Source organism: Artemia sp. Qi Xiang Cuo, chromosome 20 (assembly GCF_049724085.1).
Source record: "Artemia sp. Qi Xiang Cuo chromosome 20, ASM4972408v1, whole genome shotgun sequence".
Classification (NCBI taxonomy): domain Eukaryota; kingdom Metazoa; phylum Arthropoda; class Branchiopoda; order Anostraca; family Artemiidae; genus Artemia; species Artemia sp. Qi Xiang Cuo.
Window position 1 is genome coordinate 5228686 of NC_142813.1, and position 18158 is coordinate 5246843.

The window sequence follows — 18158 nt, forward strand, 5'->3', positions numbered from 1 at the left end:
TTTCAACTTTGTTTTCGGCTGACTTTCACATAAATGAACCAATGTACAAATAATGAGGATTTCCAATTAGTTTTTAGAATAAGTATTTCATAGTTTCTATATAGAGATTTTCTATCTAGCAGCATAAGGGTTGCAATTTCTTTTGCATCCTTTAAATTTCAGGCTAGTTATGTTGCAGGATAACAATTTGTAATTTGGGCCATTTTTACTAGATTTGACTGAAAGAATATTTTTATAGCGGTACAGCCCAATAAACGCAAAAGTTTTAAATTACAGGCATGCGAGTTTGCTTTCAGTGAAAATCACTAGTATTGTACTTAAGGATTTTTCTCTGAAATTTTATAATGGTAGTTTTCTTTGACCTAATTAGGAGGGAATCCTTCCTATTTGCCTGGTGATATTATGGTTAACCTGTTCTATTATTGGTAGAAGGCTAAGCCTAGACTAAGCTGTTTTTTTTTCTGTAAGTTGTAGGCAGCCTATTAGTGAACTGATAAAAGTTACTTGCATATAAACTGATATTATGTTTTGTACCCTTATAAATGAGAACTACAGCCTAAATATACAAATACATTAAGTTATTATTTTTGGGTAAATTTCTAGTGGGCTTACCTGTGAAATGTTTTTAACCACTTTTCAATAATTTAACTAGTGTTGATAACTTCTTTGTGTTGTTACAAAAATGAAATACTTTTGGGGCCTCTTTAAGGGTCCAAGGTGCAATTAGCCCCATAAGCAATTATTGAATTATGAAAGAGCATAAAAAAGGCTTCAAATGATGTTTTCACTTTCATCTTAGCTAAATTATAAGGCCCACTGCAAATTTTACCTTGTTTTTTTTTTACATGTTTCCTTATTTCCAGTGGGGCTCCTAGGCATATAATACTGGTTGGCTAATTTAAAGATTTGTTGTCTCTCCTAATGGCTGGCTATTGCTCTTTAGGCTATTTAGGCCTACAGAAATTTGCTATTTTTGGTCTACCAAAATTGTTTGAATTTTTTATTTTAATTTATTCCACATTTTTGACCAAAAGGTCCAAAGTATAACCTAACCTTAGTAAAAATTTTAATTAATAAAATGATCATTTAAAATCATCAAAATCATGCTAGAAGTAAAAACAACAATGGGGACTTTTTTTGAACTTGGTCTACCAAAATTGTTTGAAAATTCTTTTTTAAAATTTATTCCACATGTTTGACAAAAAGGTCTAAAGAGTAACTTAACCTTAGTCAAAAATTTTAATTAATAAAATGATCATTTAAAATCATCAAAATCATGCTAAAGAGTAACCTAAGGTTAGGTTACTCTTTAGACCTTTTGGTCAAAAATGTAGAATACATTTTTAAATAAATTTTCAAACAATTTTGGTAGACCAAGTTAAAATTAAGCTAAGTTTTCCTGGGTAGGTTCAAAAAGTGAAGATAGGGTATTTTTAGCCTCTTTTTTGGAGGGGGTTTTTCAGACAAATTTAATGATAAGGGGATTCTTTCCCTGTGCATATGGGTGTTTGATTGTTTATTTTTACTTTTAGCATTATTCTGATGATTTTAAATGATCATTTTATTGAATAAAATTTTTGAATAAGGTTAGGTTACTCTTTAGATCTTTTGGTCCAACATGTAGAAAAAATTTTAAAAAAGAATTTTCTAACAATTTTGGTAGACCAAGTTAAAAAAAAGTCCCCATCCTAGAGTTTAAGCTAAGTGAGCAGTAATTCCAGGGATCAAATTTTTAAGCAACTGCCTCATATGGTGGATACAGATTTTGTTGCATTATGTCACTTTTGTGATGCTCATGGTCCTGCAATTATTTGGTGCACACAAAGAACTGAAGAACATGAAGCCATAACCTATAAAGACCATTTGAGCCATCAAGCTCAGAACAGAGAATTACTGTCAAGCCAGTTTTTTGATTCAAAGGCTCCTAAGTATCCATGTAAGGTAATAAATCCATTATTCATATATTTTCTTAGTCCTTAGACTAAAAAATTAAAGAGTAAGAAAGAAAGTCCTTAGTCAAAAACTACCACAAAGAGTAACAGGAAAAAAAATTGACTGTTACAAAATTTGTGAATTTTTTTAGATTTCCTGTAAATTTCTTTTCAAAACCAAATGGTCAGTTAAATTTTAGTGGTATTTTCCAAAGCTTATCCTATAGCTTGGTGCTCAAAAGGGCTCTCCTCCACCCCCAAATATTTGCTTTTTTTTGTTTCTCTATAGTTGTCACTCAATTTTGAATTTGGGTAAATTTTGTCTATGTTCCTTCCCCACTCACAAAACCTTTTTGCACATGGGCTTGAATAGTTATTTTGCTACCCTGTCAATGTAAGCTTAAGACAGTTTATACTTATTAGTCTTTAATAAAATGGTAGGATTAAAATAAATTTATTCTTGGAAGGAGGAAAAAAGTAATTTTTTATTTGTCTTGTTAATCATCACATATACAAGCAATACCAAGGAAACTAGCTCTACTTGGTGAAAAGAAAAACATTTTTTTTTATATTTCAAAAAACAAATCTGGTTTCATTTTTGGAGAAAGTAAAACCATTGGAGTATTTGACATCTGTGTATTTGTGGGGTCATTCATTTGAAAAATGTCTTATCCAGAAACAAAGCCCTATATACTAATATAATATGATAATATATACTAATATAATAATTTTCTGTAAAAAATACAGATGAATAAAGAAAAAAAATACATATAAACAATTACTATTAAATTTGATCTTTTTTTGCAAAATAACTTTAATTTTATCTTATTTACTATGGAAAGTAAAGCCATTAGGATATTTGACATTTAGGTATTTGTGATATCAGTCTTATGAAAAATATTTTACTACAATTAAGGCCATAATTGCCAATTTTCTGAAATAATTTTCAAGTAAAAATTCACAGATAAATAAATAAAAATACATATATAGGCTACAATTATTAAAAAACAAAAATTAAACAATTTTTTACTCTCTTTTGCAAAACGACTTTCGTTTTATTTGTTCACTATGTAAAATAAAACCAAAAAGGGTATTTGATATCTGGGTATTTGTGTGGTCATTCATGTGAAAATGATTTTTTCCAACATTAAGGCAATTTTCCCAAAGTTGGTGACCTATCTAGATCATTCTTTACATCATGTAAATGGTAGTATGCTAATTAGGTAGACAGAAAAATAAATAATTACACAATTATTGTTAGTTTAATAACAATTAGGTAATAAATTGTTGTTGCTCCTATGAAGATAGTGACAAAGTTAATATATATTTTATTTATAATATATTTCACTGTGCCATGTGTCTGTGTCAGACACATCATTGGTGCCCAATTTGCTGTAAGTCCTAACTTAGTTAGGACTTGTAATTAATTAATTTAATATAATTTTTTTAATGTAATTGATTTATTTTGTTAATTAATTGTAATTAATTTAATGTAATTAATGAAATTTGATTAGGAATTTAAGTCCAAGGCTAATTGCTTGGTTTTGTGCATTTGTTGAACCTTCCTTAAAGGAATTGTCAAATGGCTTTGATGAAATAACCCCTTTCTAGGGATGACTTCACATCAATACGCACTGATGAACAAAGCTGCTTTTAAGTACCCTTTCTTGTGAGTTTCCAGTCTTTGTTGTCAGGATTGTTGTTGCTGTCTGTTGATGTTGTCTTTGTTGTTGTCTTTGATGTCAAGAGATATCAGTCTTTTAAACAGACATATGATAAAAAAAAAGACATAACTATCATCAAAGCTATACCCAGGATTTTTTTTTTGGAGGGGGTTTTTCTCAATATTTTTTTTTTTTTTGGGGGGGGGGTTACACAAAAAACCTCAACAAACGCATACAAAATTTGTTTGTTCCCATTTTGTTACGTTTTTACGAGTCAGACAAACATTGTTTTTTTTTGGGGGGGAGGGGGGGCAAACCCCCTAACACCCCTGGATACAGCCTTGAGTAACATAATAAATAAAGAAACATATATTAAATACTTTAACTAGAAAACTCAACACATATCAGTTAGCTTTGATGGTAGAGCCTGAGCTTGGCAGGCATTTTAAAGTTCCAGCTCCTGGCTAGAACTGCAAAACAGCAGTTGTAGCATAGGTGCATATAGGTCTGTTACTAAAGAAGGGAGGGTACTAAACAAGCAGTCTGGGTGGTAAAAAATCAAAATTCTGGGTTGTTCCTTGACATAACAACCTTTCCCTTTGATGTATCTTAATGCTTATACTACTAATAATACTACTACTAACAATTCACCTCAGTACCAAGTTACATGAGGCCAACACAGCTACGCACACTCCTCCATCCTAATCTATTGAAAGCCTCCCTTTTTACATCCTCCTACTAAGTTCCTATTTCCTTTAAATATTTCTTTATGACGTCCTCCCACCCCAGACGAGGACGACATGCTTTCTGTTTAGCCCTAGACGGTTGGCCAAAAAGAATAATCTTTGGCAATCCGTCAGGTTCATCTGCACAACATGCCACCTCAAACTTTCTTTCATTATAGCCATAGAGAGCAGTATTGAACCACATTTTTTGTACAGCCTATTGTTTGAAATACAGTCAGTCAGCCGGGTACCCAGAACAATCCTTAAGCAACTTCTCTGAAAAACGTCTAACAAATCTTCATCTGCTCCCATGCTTCAGAGCCATATTTGACCACTGTCATCACTGTAGTTTCTAATATTCTAATCTTGGTTTGCAGACTTATCTTACTATACTTCCAAACTTTTTTTTAACTGTGGAAAAGCACCCTGAACCTTGGCTATTCTACTTTTAATATCTTCACTGCTCTGTGCCTACTCTTGCCTACTCTTGTGCAAACATAAATCCAAACCATAAATTGCTGCACTTAAAAAAAGATGTCGTTTGAAGCCTACTCTTGTACAAACATAAATCCAAACCATAAATCGCTGCACTTAAAAAAAGCTGTCGTTTGAAGCCTACTCTTGTACAAACATTAATCTAAACCATAAGTCACTGCACTAAGAAAAAGCTGTCATTAGAAGCCTGCCCTTGGACAACCATAAATTTAAACCATAAATCGCTGCACTTAAAAAAGCTGTCGTTTGAGGCCTACTCTTTTAGAAACATAATTCCTAACCATAAATCGCTGCATTTAAAAAAAGCTGTCATTTTAAGCCTGCCCTGGTACAACCATAAATTGCTTTCATTTGAAACCTAAAAGTAGGTGCATAGCACTATACACTAACTAGCACTAGCAGTGCCAGCACTAGTACCAGCAGTATAGCACTAGCACTATACACTAGGCAAAACGCCTATATAACTGGTAACTATCTAATTAGTAAGGCAATTTTCCTATATTTTAGTAAACAAGAAATTTTGATACAAAAGATTATTTCTCTTATTCTTAACCAGCCAGTCCTAACATTAGCTGGATTGTCTTGAGAATCTGATTTTTTTGATAAGATTTTGTAGAAAAAATGCTAGTGAAGTAGTTATAGAACTCATTGCTTGTCAAGCTAGTGAAAGCCAAAACACACAAGGCCATAAAAGTATGCCAGAAAAAAAAATTGTTGACATCCAAAGACCATACAATGGTATAAACACCAAAGAACACTATTTGGAGCAATCTTCATCCAACTTTGCTTTATCAACAAAATCCACCCTAGATAGGCTTTAGAATACTAGATAGACCTTAAAAGAGCATAAAACAGTAAAACACCAATGTTGCCAACCATACACATTCTGCACATAGGAAATTGAAATTACCTCAATGTAATCTTGTCCACAGTCTAGTGAAAAATGGTTTTGGTGATGTTTTTTTCCTGTTATTTTTATAATTTCTATATTGCAATGTTTTTCTTGTGGAAACACTGATGTGATGAGTCCTTATTTAAATTTTACGAAAATTGTAAGATTTACATATGACAATCCTATTATGAATTTTTATGATCTTATCTTTGTTCTTTCAGGCATGTCTACCCAAACTAAAAGGGAAAGAAGACTGGCTGTCTTCAAAGGCAAGAGCTCAGGATGGTGGTGTTTACTTCTCTGCACAATTACCTTTTGGAATTGGCCAAAAACAAACAAAGGAACTCAGTATTAGATGCCTTAGCAATGATGTAAGCTGTAAAATCACTTCACTTTCTTTATGTATCTAAGTTTTGGGTAAAAAAATGAGCAAAAGCTAGGGTTATGACTATAATAACCAAAAGGGGAAAAACTAGGGTAGGCCAGGGTTGCTATTTTGTTTTTTCCGTTTTTTTTCTAGCTGAATGTTATTGCTCCATTTTCTTCTCTATTTAGCACAAAGTTCTTCTTTTCCTCATTTTTATTGTGAATGAAGGAAATATCCTTTCAAATTAATTCTTCCTCTTTATTTATCTAAATTTTGGCCAAAAAATGAGCAAAAGTTAGGGTTGTGACTACAATAACTGGGGAGAAATTATATAAGGCCAGGGTTGTCATTTTCTTTTTTCTGTTTTGTTTTTTAGCTTAACGCTATTGCTCCATTTTCTTCTCTATTTATCACAAAGTTCCCATAATTTTTATCGTGGATGAAGGAAGCATCCTTTCAAACTAATTCTCTCTCTTTATTGATTTAAAATTTAGCCAAAAATGAGCAAAAGTTAGGGTTGTGACTATAATAACTGAAAGGGGAGAAATTAGATATGGCCAGGGTTGTCATTTCTTTTTTCTGTTTTTTTTCAAATGAATGTAATTTCTTCGTTTTTTTTCTCTGTTTAGCACCAAGTTCCTCTTTTCATTATTTTTATCGTGAATAGAGGAAACATCCTTTCAAATTAATTCTCTCTCTTTATTTATCTAACTTTTGGCCAAAAAATGATAAAGAGTTGGGGTTGTGGCTATATTACCTGAAAGGGGAGAAATTAGATAGGCCTAAGGCCAGGGTTGTCATTTCTTTTTTCTGTTTTTTTCTGCTTAATGCTGTTGCTCCATTTTTTCTCTATTTAGCACAAAGTTCCCTTTTTATCATTTTTATCATAAATAAAGGAAACATCCTTACAAATTAATTCTTTCTCTTTATTCATCTAAATTTTGGCCAAAGAATGAGCAAAAGTTAGGGTTGTGACTGTAATAACTGAAAGGGGAGAAATTAGATAAGGCCAGGGTTGTCATTTGTTTTTGTTTTTTTTTGTTTTTTTTCAGCTCAATGCTATTGCTCCATTTTCTTCTCTATTTGAGCACAGAGTTCCTCTTTTCATCATAATTTTATCTCCAATAAATAGAACGTACTTTCAAATGTTAGAAACACTTTTTGATTCATGAAAGGATCTTAGAAAACTAAATACCCCCCAAAAAACTATTTTAAACGACATCCGGGCATTTTTTTTGTAGGGGGGGGGAATACACTTTATATATAAACATTAAAACAAATGAACAACGGAATATCCATATAATCCGCAGGAAATATAAGCTTGTTTGGAGTCACTAGTTTGGAATCACTATGTTATGTTGGTGTTGCTGATTATTTGATAGAGGATGGGGGTCAGTGGTGTTACTTTGCAATTTCCTTGCCTTTCTATTTTACACAAGTAGGTAACAATAAAACGAAAGAACATACAAAAATACTGTAAAATCCGAATTACAAAGAAAGTTTAAGAAAAATTTATCCGTAATGTAATCATTTAATGACGTGATGTTGTAAGACGTTGTTAAAGTTTAATATGGTAAAGTGTAAACGTCAACGTTTAATAACCTTCCTTAGAACACTGGATAAATTCTGTAGATTACCATAAAAGAGTTATTGCATAAACAATAATGCAAATAATTGAGCAACCTAAAGTTATAATAATGCTATTAGCGTTGAATAAACACGTAATCTTTAACAATTCAATTTCAGTTCAATCCGGTTCTATTAAAACAAATAGAAATAAATTAACATAAATAAACTTCTCTATGGAAAAAACGCACGTTGAGTCCCTTAAAAGAAAAAAGATTCCTCCTAATCACGCTTTACGACTCTCGCCTTACTCTTCAACACAACCACATCCCTCATCCATACAATTCATTATCTAAGAAATTCCACAAACAACAAAAGTACAAAGAACAATAGGGAAATCTTTTTGCAAGACAGTGGAAATAATTTGAATGAATATTTTGGCCCTATGTCCAAGGGCTGTCCTCAGCAAGACAAAAATATATTGAATAAAAAAGACTCACAACAACATGCGACCACTAAAACCAAAAAGTAAAAAATTTTCAAAGCAGTCCTAGCATCCTTACTTCAGCAAAGTTCAACCAGGACTGATAAAAAGTAACGTAAAACCAGGCTATTCAACGAGATGAAAGAAAAATAATTTAAAAAAATGTTCTTATTGCTAATCCACTGTTTTTGGCAGCTAACCTCAAAGTCTTTTTGTGATCTGTTCTATGTTAATGTCTATTGTTTTTTTTAAATATTTTATAATATCATTCTTAATTAAATTTGTGCAAAGAGCATTTAGTGTACATTCCCCTAGGTCGCTATTTATGAAAATATCATTAATCATCTTAAGTTTGATTTCAATTAATTCTTAGACTACCTGCTTTTTGCCTAGGTCATCGTTTTCAATAATAAGGGCGGAAAGAAATTCCACCCTTCCTCCCCGAAAGCATAGCCACCTTAACTTTACAAAATAATAATAAATGAATAAAAAACAAAAATAAACCGATATAATAATGATAATAATTTTTAAAACAAAACAAAAAAAAATGTCAATTATTAATTAACTCTACTATTTGAAATTCAATACGATTTTTTTTCAAGTTATTTTTAAAAGACCCAAGGGTCTTTACATCTCAGCTCTTGTGGAAGTACGTTCCACACTTTCGCCCTCGCCATAACCGAGGCAAAATCCAATCGTACTGTATGTGATCGTCTTACCAAAAGGTTTAAGGCAGATCTCGTGTTCCTAGGATGTTGTTCCGGTACCAACTCGAATAGAGTCTGGAATGCTGAAGGAAGTAATTCGAAAAAATTTTAAAGCTATAACTAAGTATGATAAATGATAAAGTGTTTCACGGGAAAGAAAATTGTCAATATTTCCGATTATTTTCAGGACCCGTTTGTGGATTGAATTAAGCCTTTTCAGGTGGGAGGTAAATGTTGACTGCCAAATTGACGCACAATACTGCAGATGAGGCTTGATAAGTCCATTATAAAGTAAACGAAGGGTTTTTTGAGAGAATGTGTGTTTCAGTTTCCTGATAACCCCAAGATTACGGGAGAGCTTCAGCTCCACAGCGTGGATGTGATGTACGAAGGATAAGTTTTCGTCAAGGAGTACGCCTAGGTACCTGGCATATCCAGTTTTTGGTCGTCTGATCATTCCTCGCGAAGTCGTTATCCCCAATACTTCTGGGCGAAGAGTTCCAATCCTTGAGAAGAAGAGAACTCAAGATTTGTCAACGTTTGTTACGAATCGATTGGCGTCCATCCAAATGTAAGTTTCTTCTAAGATGACCTCAAGTTTACTCTGGAGCGCTGACATGTCGATGTCACAGGAGGCCATTGTAGTGTTATCTGCGAACGCTACAAGTTCATCCGATTCGTTATCGTTGCTCGAAATTTCTTGGTCGCAACATAATTTACAGCACCGTGAAGTCCTGGAGTTAGGGTTCAGAACGTGACTTAGGTGATTCACATAAACCAGGAATAACATTGAGCCTAAAATTGAGCCTTGCGGCACACCGAAGTTGACAATGGTGTCATTCAGCGGATTTTCTCCTATATAAACACGTCGGCTACTAAGGTTTAAACCGGAACCATCGTATAGCCTCTCCTCTAACTCCAATGTGCTCTAGTTTACCTAATAGAATCCCATGATCCATACTGTCAAACTTTTATTTTATGTTAAGCAAAATAGCAGCTGGCACAAGTCCCAGGTCAAGTGATTTATTAATGAATAGGCTCAGTGATGCCAAAGCATCTTCCGTCGAATGTCCGGGTCTGAATTCAAATTGTCGTTGGTTAAGAAATCCCTTAGCTTCCAGAAAAAGAGTAAAGTTGGTACTTCATAGGGTTTTCAAATACTTTGGAAAATACCGAAAGAATAGATATGGGTCGAAATTTGGACGGGTCCTCCTGAGGGCCACCTTTGTGGAGGGGACTATTCTTGCCTTCTTGAGGAGTGATGGAAATACGCCCGTCTCTAAGGAGAGGTTTACCAAATGTGTTAAAGGATGTAGTACGGACGGCAATACTGCTTTCAACACTTTAGTATGGACGCGGTCCAAACCAGAGGCAAATGCTCCCCTCAAACCTTTGACAATCATTGAAAGGTCTGTCGAAGTTGCAGGAATGAATGCCATCGACTTGAAACAAGCTGGGCCCAAAAAGTCCTTGTAGGACTTTCTGGGGGGTAGCACCGTGTTAGCCGTTTTTTCTCCAATTTTGGCGAAGAAGGTACAAAGAGCTTTTGCAACTTGTGCTGGTTCAGTAAAGGTTTCCCCATCAACCGTAATTCTGGATGGTAGTTCAGGCCGTTGATTATTCGGTCGTAACACTGAATTAACTGTCTTCCACACTTTCCTTCCATCCTTCCCACTTTCGGCTAGCCTTTGATTAAAGTAATCCCTTTTAGCTTTTCTGAGAACTGACCGTAAGCATTTCTTATAAATTTCATTGGTCCGCAGGCTATATACACTTGGTAGATTACGATACTTCGCCCTAAGATTACTCTTTGGGTAATCTTTCGATCGATGTATCGAGCGAATGAGGTGTATTGATACACCTGAGTAAACTTTCTGTAACCCACGGGCAAATTGGTGCGTTTTTTTTTATTTTTTTCTTTAAAGAAACATGCCTCATATAGTGCTGTAAATGTAGTGTAAAAAATTTCAAATCCTTCATTCAGATCTTCCTTCTCCATAACGCTATCGCAGGTCATTTTTTTCTAATTCCTCGTTAAGTAACCGTAAGTTTTCTTCACTCAGATCTAAAACCGGAATATTATCTCTAGTTTTTGAAAATGACCTTGTTGCCTTTGATGTTTCGAAAACGGTACATAAGGGGAAGTGGTCCGACGTGTCACTGATGATTACTGAAGCCGAGAGTGGACGTAGCGTAGAGAAAATATTGTCTATTAGTGAATGAGTACTCTCAGTTACTCTCGTTGGGATAGTTGTCGACGGGTAAAGACTAGATCCAGACATAAGAGTGAGAAGTTCATTAGCGGTATTAGTTTGGGGATAGGCTAGGTTGATGTTGAAATCACCCATGATGACCACATCATGTTTCTGTTTTTCAAGCATTTGGAGTGTTTCCAATAAATATTCCATAGACGAAGAAACAGAACCTGACGGTGATCGGTACATTTTTCCAACGAATAACTTCCGTTGTGAAGGAAATGACATATCAAGAAAAAGTGACACAAAAATACCTTCTACATTTCGAGTCAATTGGCCATTAACATAGACTGGGTATTCGCTCTTCGTGTAGATTGCCAATTCTCCTCGTGCTGACTCTTTTCTATGTAAGAAATTCGATGTATACCCAGGGATATCTACCAGGATGTCAGTCTGCCTCGACAGGAATGTTTCACACAGTCCAAGAATGTAAGGTCGTGTTTGTCGGCACTTGGTCATTATGTCTGTCAGTGACAAACATAATCCTTGGCAGTTCAGCTGAACTATACTGAGCTGAGATTCGGAGCTGGGGCATACTCATTAACTGAATATATTTACTTCGAGGAAATTCAATTTCACTAAAAATCGAACAATCATTTTCATTACTAATTACTCTATCAAAATTTTTTTCCAAATTTAAAACGACTTTTCTAACTGTTCTAACTTCTTTGAGCTACTGGCAAGGTAGTGTTGGCCTCGGGGATGAAGAAAAGGAACTCAAAACTTACCCAAATCTCTCTGGGGAATGTGGTCACATCTTGGAGCAAAGCGAAGAGCCGTGAGAAATGCACACACCCGAATGAACTTCATCGAAACTGCAAAAAAAGCTGATGTAAACCACAAGAAACACAGAAAAATGGAAAATGAAACATTTCTGGAAAAACAAATCACTCATTTTGGCAAGCGGCAAAAAAACTAATTCATCAATGACAATCTTGCCCGTTTCCGCTACCTTAGCCCCAATAACAAATAAATAATAATGAAAAAAAAACAACAAAAAATTCTTAATTATTAACTAAAAACTCTTAACTATTTTTATCATATTTTTCCTTCATCTCTTCGACTACAGGAGGCGGAAATATCAACAACAACCAAGAAAAACAAATCACACTAATAACGTTTCAAGTATCAAAGTCGGTATCATCAGGTTCGGCGGACACTGCCAACTTTAGCGGGTCAAAGCAATCGTCTTGAAATTTATTTGATTGTGAATTTTGCGACTTTTTGACCTCTAACCATTGTCTTATTCCTCGCTGGACAACACGAGTTTCTGCAACCTTTTCTGCTTCCGAATAAGAACTTTTTAGCTTGTATCCGAGCGCTAGTAATTCTATTCTTCGTTTACCGAGCTCAGCTGGCAAGTCTGTCGACACACTGAAACCCGTTTTTTTCAGCTTTCGACATTCTTTCATAATAGCAGAGCGTTCAGTGTCAGAGGCTAATAAAGATAGACTCGATAGCTTTCTGCTTATTTGAATTACTTCGAAGGTTCAGCCCAGCTCCAGATTGGGAGGAGCCGTCTTTTTAGAAATACGGTACAATGTACCGATACTCAGCTGATTAGCATCTGCAATTCCAAGTTTAGAGTAAAAAAATGTCACTACAGATTCTCGATGATTTTCTGCTCCTTGCGGAGCTTCAACACCGTGAATAAGAATGCTATTTCTTCGAGCGTACATCTCCGATCGCAGAGCAGTAGTCTTGACATGAACTAGCTCAGTCCTTAGCAGTTTATTCTCTGCTCTCAGTATTTTATTTTCATTTTGAAGCTTTGAAATCAAACTTTGAAGCTCGTCCATACGGCGATCGAAATGGTCTTTCGTCACTGACATATTGCTACCAGTTAATACCGCTCTGCTTAAATCGAACTAGAAAGGCATTTAGTGAGACTTACTCGCAAGGACCTCTTTCATGGGATAAGTCCAGTTATCTCTCGGGGCCCACTTTCTTCAAAATGCAAATTCTAAAAAAACAAACAAAAAAAAAACAAAAAAAAACAGCCTGCAGTATCCTTTCAGTACAACACTGCGTCACTCAAAACACTGCGTCACTGGAAACCTTACTGTTTCTAAGAGTTACTTTTATCCCAGAAAGCTTCAGATTAGAACGCCATTTGGTTCTTTTTCTCTTAGTCAGTTAAAAACAGCACTTTCTATCAGAAATAATTGTTCTTTGTATTAGATGGCGTTAAAACAGAAAATTGTAAGATTTCTGCTTTCAACAAGGAAACTGAATCCAGAAAAGCAGCTTCAAACTCCTGCACAGTCTATTGAAAATATTAGAAAATGTAGGAATCTTCTTTCTGTCCCCCACAACTTATTTCTGGTACATTTAAAATCCTTGATTATTGTTGTCCTGTCTGGGGTCCCCAAGCACAAAACACTGCCTATACGTCAGAAGAACTAGAAGACTTTCAAAAATGTGCTACTAAAATAATTCTTGGACCCAGGTATGAGAGTTACGAGTATGCCCTTGTGGTTATGAGCGTGCCCACTGTGTTCGCCCGAAGACACGACTTGATAATGAGATTCGGGAAATCACTCTTGTCAAGCGAGAAACATTGCTCAATTCTTCCTCCAACCGCACCGACCCCCAAACTCACCAGGCATCAGAACAGACTACAACCCGTCAAGTGCCGAACGAACAGATTTGCAAATTCCTTCGTACCATATTTTGTTAGTGTATTAAATAAGTGATTTATTTTTTCTTAAATGATTGTAAAATGGCATAACTTAGCGTTCAGTTTTGTTTGCTACGAAAGCTGTTTCATTAAACGAATACGAATACGAAAAATCACTATGGATTTTCTATATTTTTAAGGGTTCATAGTTAGATAGATAGATGGCGAGGAACGTTTAATTACATCTATTAGAGTGTGATCCTGTACTAGAGTGTGATCGTGTATCATGTGGAGTCCTAAGAAACGTAATTTATTTTGTCTAATCATTAATTATTTTACTCATATAATTTACATTTTGATAATAAGCCTATCTGTCTGTCTATAAAGCAGATTTTGTTTTAGTTACTTAGCATTATTTAGATACTTGCTATGGTGGCGGAATTTTCAAGCATTCAAGGCTTTTCGGTAATTATTCAAAGCTTTTCGGTAATTATTCAAGGCTTTTCGGTAATTATTCAAGGCTTTTCGGTAATTATTCAAGGCTTTTCGGTAATTTATTTGGAATAAATGAAATATGTCACGCTTTATTTAATAAAGTTTTCACTAGTATGTTTCTCCAATGAAGAGCCAACGACTTTGTCGCTACCAGTTCAAAGTGATGATTATTAAGCTAGAAGCTATAAAAGTTTGATTTAATTCCTAATTATCTAGTTAATATAATTAATAACCTACTAATTATTAGCTTTAACTATTTGATATCTAAGCATTATAATTGTTGGATATTATCATTCTGGATAAATTTTGTACATCTGCCAAGAAAAAAAGGGAGTCATTCTGAAACACAAACTCCTTTCCTGCACTGATAGATTGTCCATCAATGGATGGACAAAAGGTATTGGCTATCAGCACTGTAATGTTTATAACCTAAGCATCAATTGTCTAGTTATTGTCAAAAGTTCGTAATTTTTCAATTGATAATCAATTAATCTTCATTTCTTAATTTAGTTAATAACAATTGAATTAATATAAATGATGATTTGATAATCATTAAATTTAAATATTTTTGCTTATTTATTTAAAATAAATTAGATAAACGCACACAGTCTTTCATGCGGTTGGTTCTTTCTAGGTTTCTCCAGTAAAAGATAAAGCAGTATTTTGCTCCATTGGGGAGTTAGCAGCTATATCCCTAATATTTAAGAATGAGCATCGTGAAGCTAAAGGCTTTAAAATATTTGATTAACACAAGTAATAGTTCAATAATCAATAGAATTAAATATGTATGTTTATTTCGTACAAATAAAAGTTTAAGTAGGAATAAATCCTTTTATTGGGCATTGAAAAACAGTGACAAAAATTCGGGATATTTCGATCACATATGCAGTGACTGTCATCAGCAGAACCATATCAGTAGGATAGAAGAATTTGAGTATTTCTGCTGACGTAACCGAAATATTTAGAATTTTTGTCATTGTTTTCCACTGTCCAATAAAAGGATGTATCCCTGTTTGAACTGTTATTTGTATATCATGGAAAGGCAATGTGGTCTTCGAAAATATTTATTCATTTGAAATAAATTAAATAAAGTCACGTTTCATCTCACATGATTTTTTTTTTCTAGGTTTCTCCAGTCAAAGACAAGCCAGTGTTTTTCTCTGATGGGGAGTTAACAGCTATGTCGTTAACATTTCAAATCAAAGATCGTGAAGCTAGGGGCTATAAAAGACTTTATGGCTTGATTGTTGTGTCTACAAATCAGAAGAATATTATGGATAATGCAGCTATCCTTATTGAGCTACTTGGAACAATAAGAAGAAAGTTAGTTAATTCTGCGGATGTGGTAAGTAGGCCACCAATGCAACGCTTACCATTGCGATTGAATAGGATTCACACACACATACATATATCAGCTCCCATAAACAACAATATTGTACTGAATAGGGCCGAAATTATTTTAGAACCATAAGAACAAATCTGATTAATGCTGCAGATGTGTTAAGTAGGCCAGTGATGATGACAATGCTTACCATTGTTATTGAATAGCATTCGCAGTGACAAACATGTATGAGCTCCCATAAACAACAATATTGTACCGAATAGGGCCGAAATTATTTAGAACCATAAGAACAAATTTGATTGATGCTGCAGATGTGGTAAGTAGGCTAATTATGCTGCAAATGCTTACCATTGCGACTGAATGGGATTAACACCCACGTACGTATATGAGCTCCCATAAACAACAATATAGTAATGAATAGGGCCGAAATTATTTAGAACCATAAGAACAAATTTGATTTATGCTGCAGATGTGGTAAGTAGGCCCATTATGATGAAAATGCTTACCATTGCGATTGAATAGGATTCACACACACATACATATATCAGCTCCCATAAACACCAATTTTGGAATGAATAGGGCCGAAATTATTTAGAACGATAAGAACAAATTTGAATGATGCTGCAGATGTTGTAAGTAGGCCCATGATGATGACAACGCTTACCATTGCGATTGAATAGGATTCGCTCCCACATACATGTATGAGCTCCCATAAACAACAATATTGTACCGAATAGGGCCGAAATTATTTAGAACAATAAGAACAAATTTGATTGATGCTGCAGATGTGGTAAGTAGGCCACTGATGATGAAAACGCTTCAAATTGTTATTGAATAGGATTCGCTCCCACATGTATGAGCTCACATAAACAACAATATTGTACCGTCTCGGGCCGAAATTATTTAGAACAATAAGAACATATCTGATTGAGGCTGCAGATGTTGTAAGTAGGCCACTGATGATGAAAACGCTTACCATTGCTATTTAATAATATTAAGACACACGTACAGATATGGAAAAAATGAAGGAGATATAAGGCTCACAGACAACTTCTGTAAAAAAAACAAACGAAAATGTGAAATATATTAATCACTATTTCAGAAAAAATTTAAAGAGGCGCAAGATTTTACTGTAAAATTTAAAGGGGCAGAGGAAAAGGTTGAGAGCTTGTGAATAAGATGCAAATGATGGTATATATTGTATTATGAACTGGAATGTGTTGAAAGGAATCATCTAATAGTCAGGCCGATTGGGGAAGATATTACATCCTTTATATTTTTTCCCTGTCACATATATTTTTATATATTTTTTCTATCATTTACAATATATTTATTTAGATTTGAACACGGTGTATTGGAGGTTATTATGAACTGGAATGTGTCAAAAAGAATCATCTAATAGTCAGGCCGAGAAGCGAAAAATATTGCATCCTTTATATTTTTTCCCTCTCACATATATTTTTACATATATTTTTTCTATCCTATATAAAATAGTTATTTAGATTTGAAGACGATGGATTGGAGGTGTCGGCTGAAATATACCATAGTTTTCTACTATATAGCTATAATATAGTTATTGAGATTTGAAGACGGTAGGTTGGATGTGTCGGCCGAAATAGCATAGTTTTCTACTATATAGTTATAATATAGCTATTTAGATTTGAAGAGGTTCGATTGGAGGTGTCGGTCGAAATATAGCATAGTTTTCTACTATATAGTTATAATATAGTTGTTTAGATTTGAAGACGGTTGATTTGAGGTGTCGATGGAAATATAGCACAGTTTAGTACTATATAGTCATAATATAGTTATTTAGATTCGAAGACTGTCGATTGAAGGTGTCGACCGAAATGTTTGCATAGTTTTCTATTATTTTTCACTGGCTGACATTGTCCTCATTTTTTTTTCGACTATTCTTCCGACTTTTATCTTTGTGTTCTATTGTTTTTACATTGAAGACGGTGGAACAGAGGTCCCGATCGGAATAGTTGCATAGTTCTCTTGGATTTTTCACTGGCAGTTTTATGCTTGTTTTCTCTTCTTTACGATTTTTCTCGTTTCATTTAGGCTACTACTCGAATTCCTCATTTTTTTTCTTTCGACTATTCTTCCGACTTTTATCTATGTGTTCTATTAGTTCTACGTTTAAGACGGTGGAACAGAGGTCTTGATTGGAATATTTGCATAGTTCGCTTGGATTTTTCACTGGTAGTTTTATGCTTGTTTTCTCTTCTTTATGATGGTTTTTCGTTTCATTTAGGCTACTACTCGAATTCCTCATTTTTTTCTTTCGACTATTCTTCCGACTTTTATCTATTTTTTCTGTTAGTTCTACATTTAAGACGGTGGAACAGAGGTCTCTATCGGAATATTTGCATAGTTCTCTTGGATTTTTCACTGGCAGTCTTATGCTTGTTTTCTCTTCTTTACGATTTTTTTTCGTTTCATATAGGCTACTACCCGAATTCTAGATTTACACCTATTTAACAATTCGTTCTGGAGAGGTCAACTACTTAAATAATTTCCAAGTCGAGATACATAAAGAGAAACTCACAAGATCATTCCTACTGCTCTATTTCTATCTCTCTCTTTGGAAGACACAAAAATTGAACTGA

General features: G+C 34.2%; 1 protein-coding gene across 1 annotated transcript in view; it reads left to right on the forward strand.

The window, feature by feature from the left end:
* Positions 1-267: 267 nt before the first annotated feature.
* The window catches only part of BHD (folliculin), a 47966-nt gene continuing 30075 nt past the window's right edge, over positions 268-18158 (forward strand). The window contains exons 1-4 of the mRNA XM_089105947.1: positions 268-347; positions 1722-1941; positions 5929-6078; positions 15328-15546. Coding sequence (XP_088962073.1) covers positions 1750-1941; positions 5929-6078; positions 15328-15546 — 561 coding nt within the window. The 5' untranslated portion in view covers positions 268-347; positions 1722-1749. The remainder of the gene's footprint in view (positions 348-1721; positions 1942-5928; positions 6079-15327; positions 15547-18158) is intronic.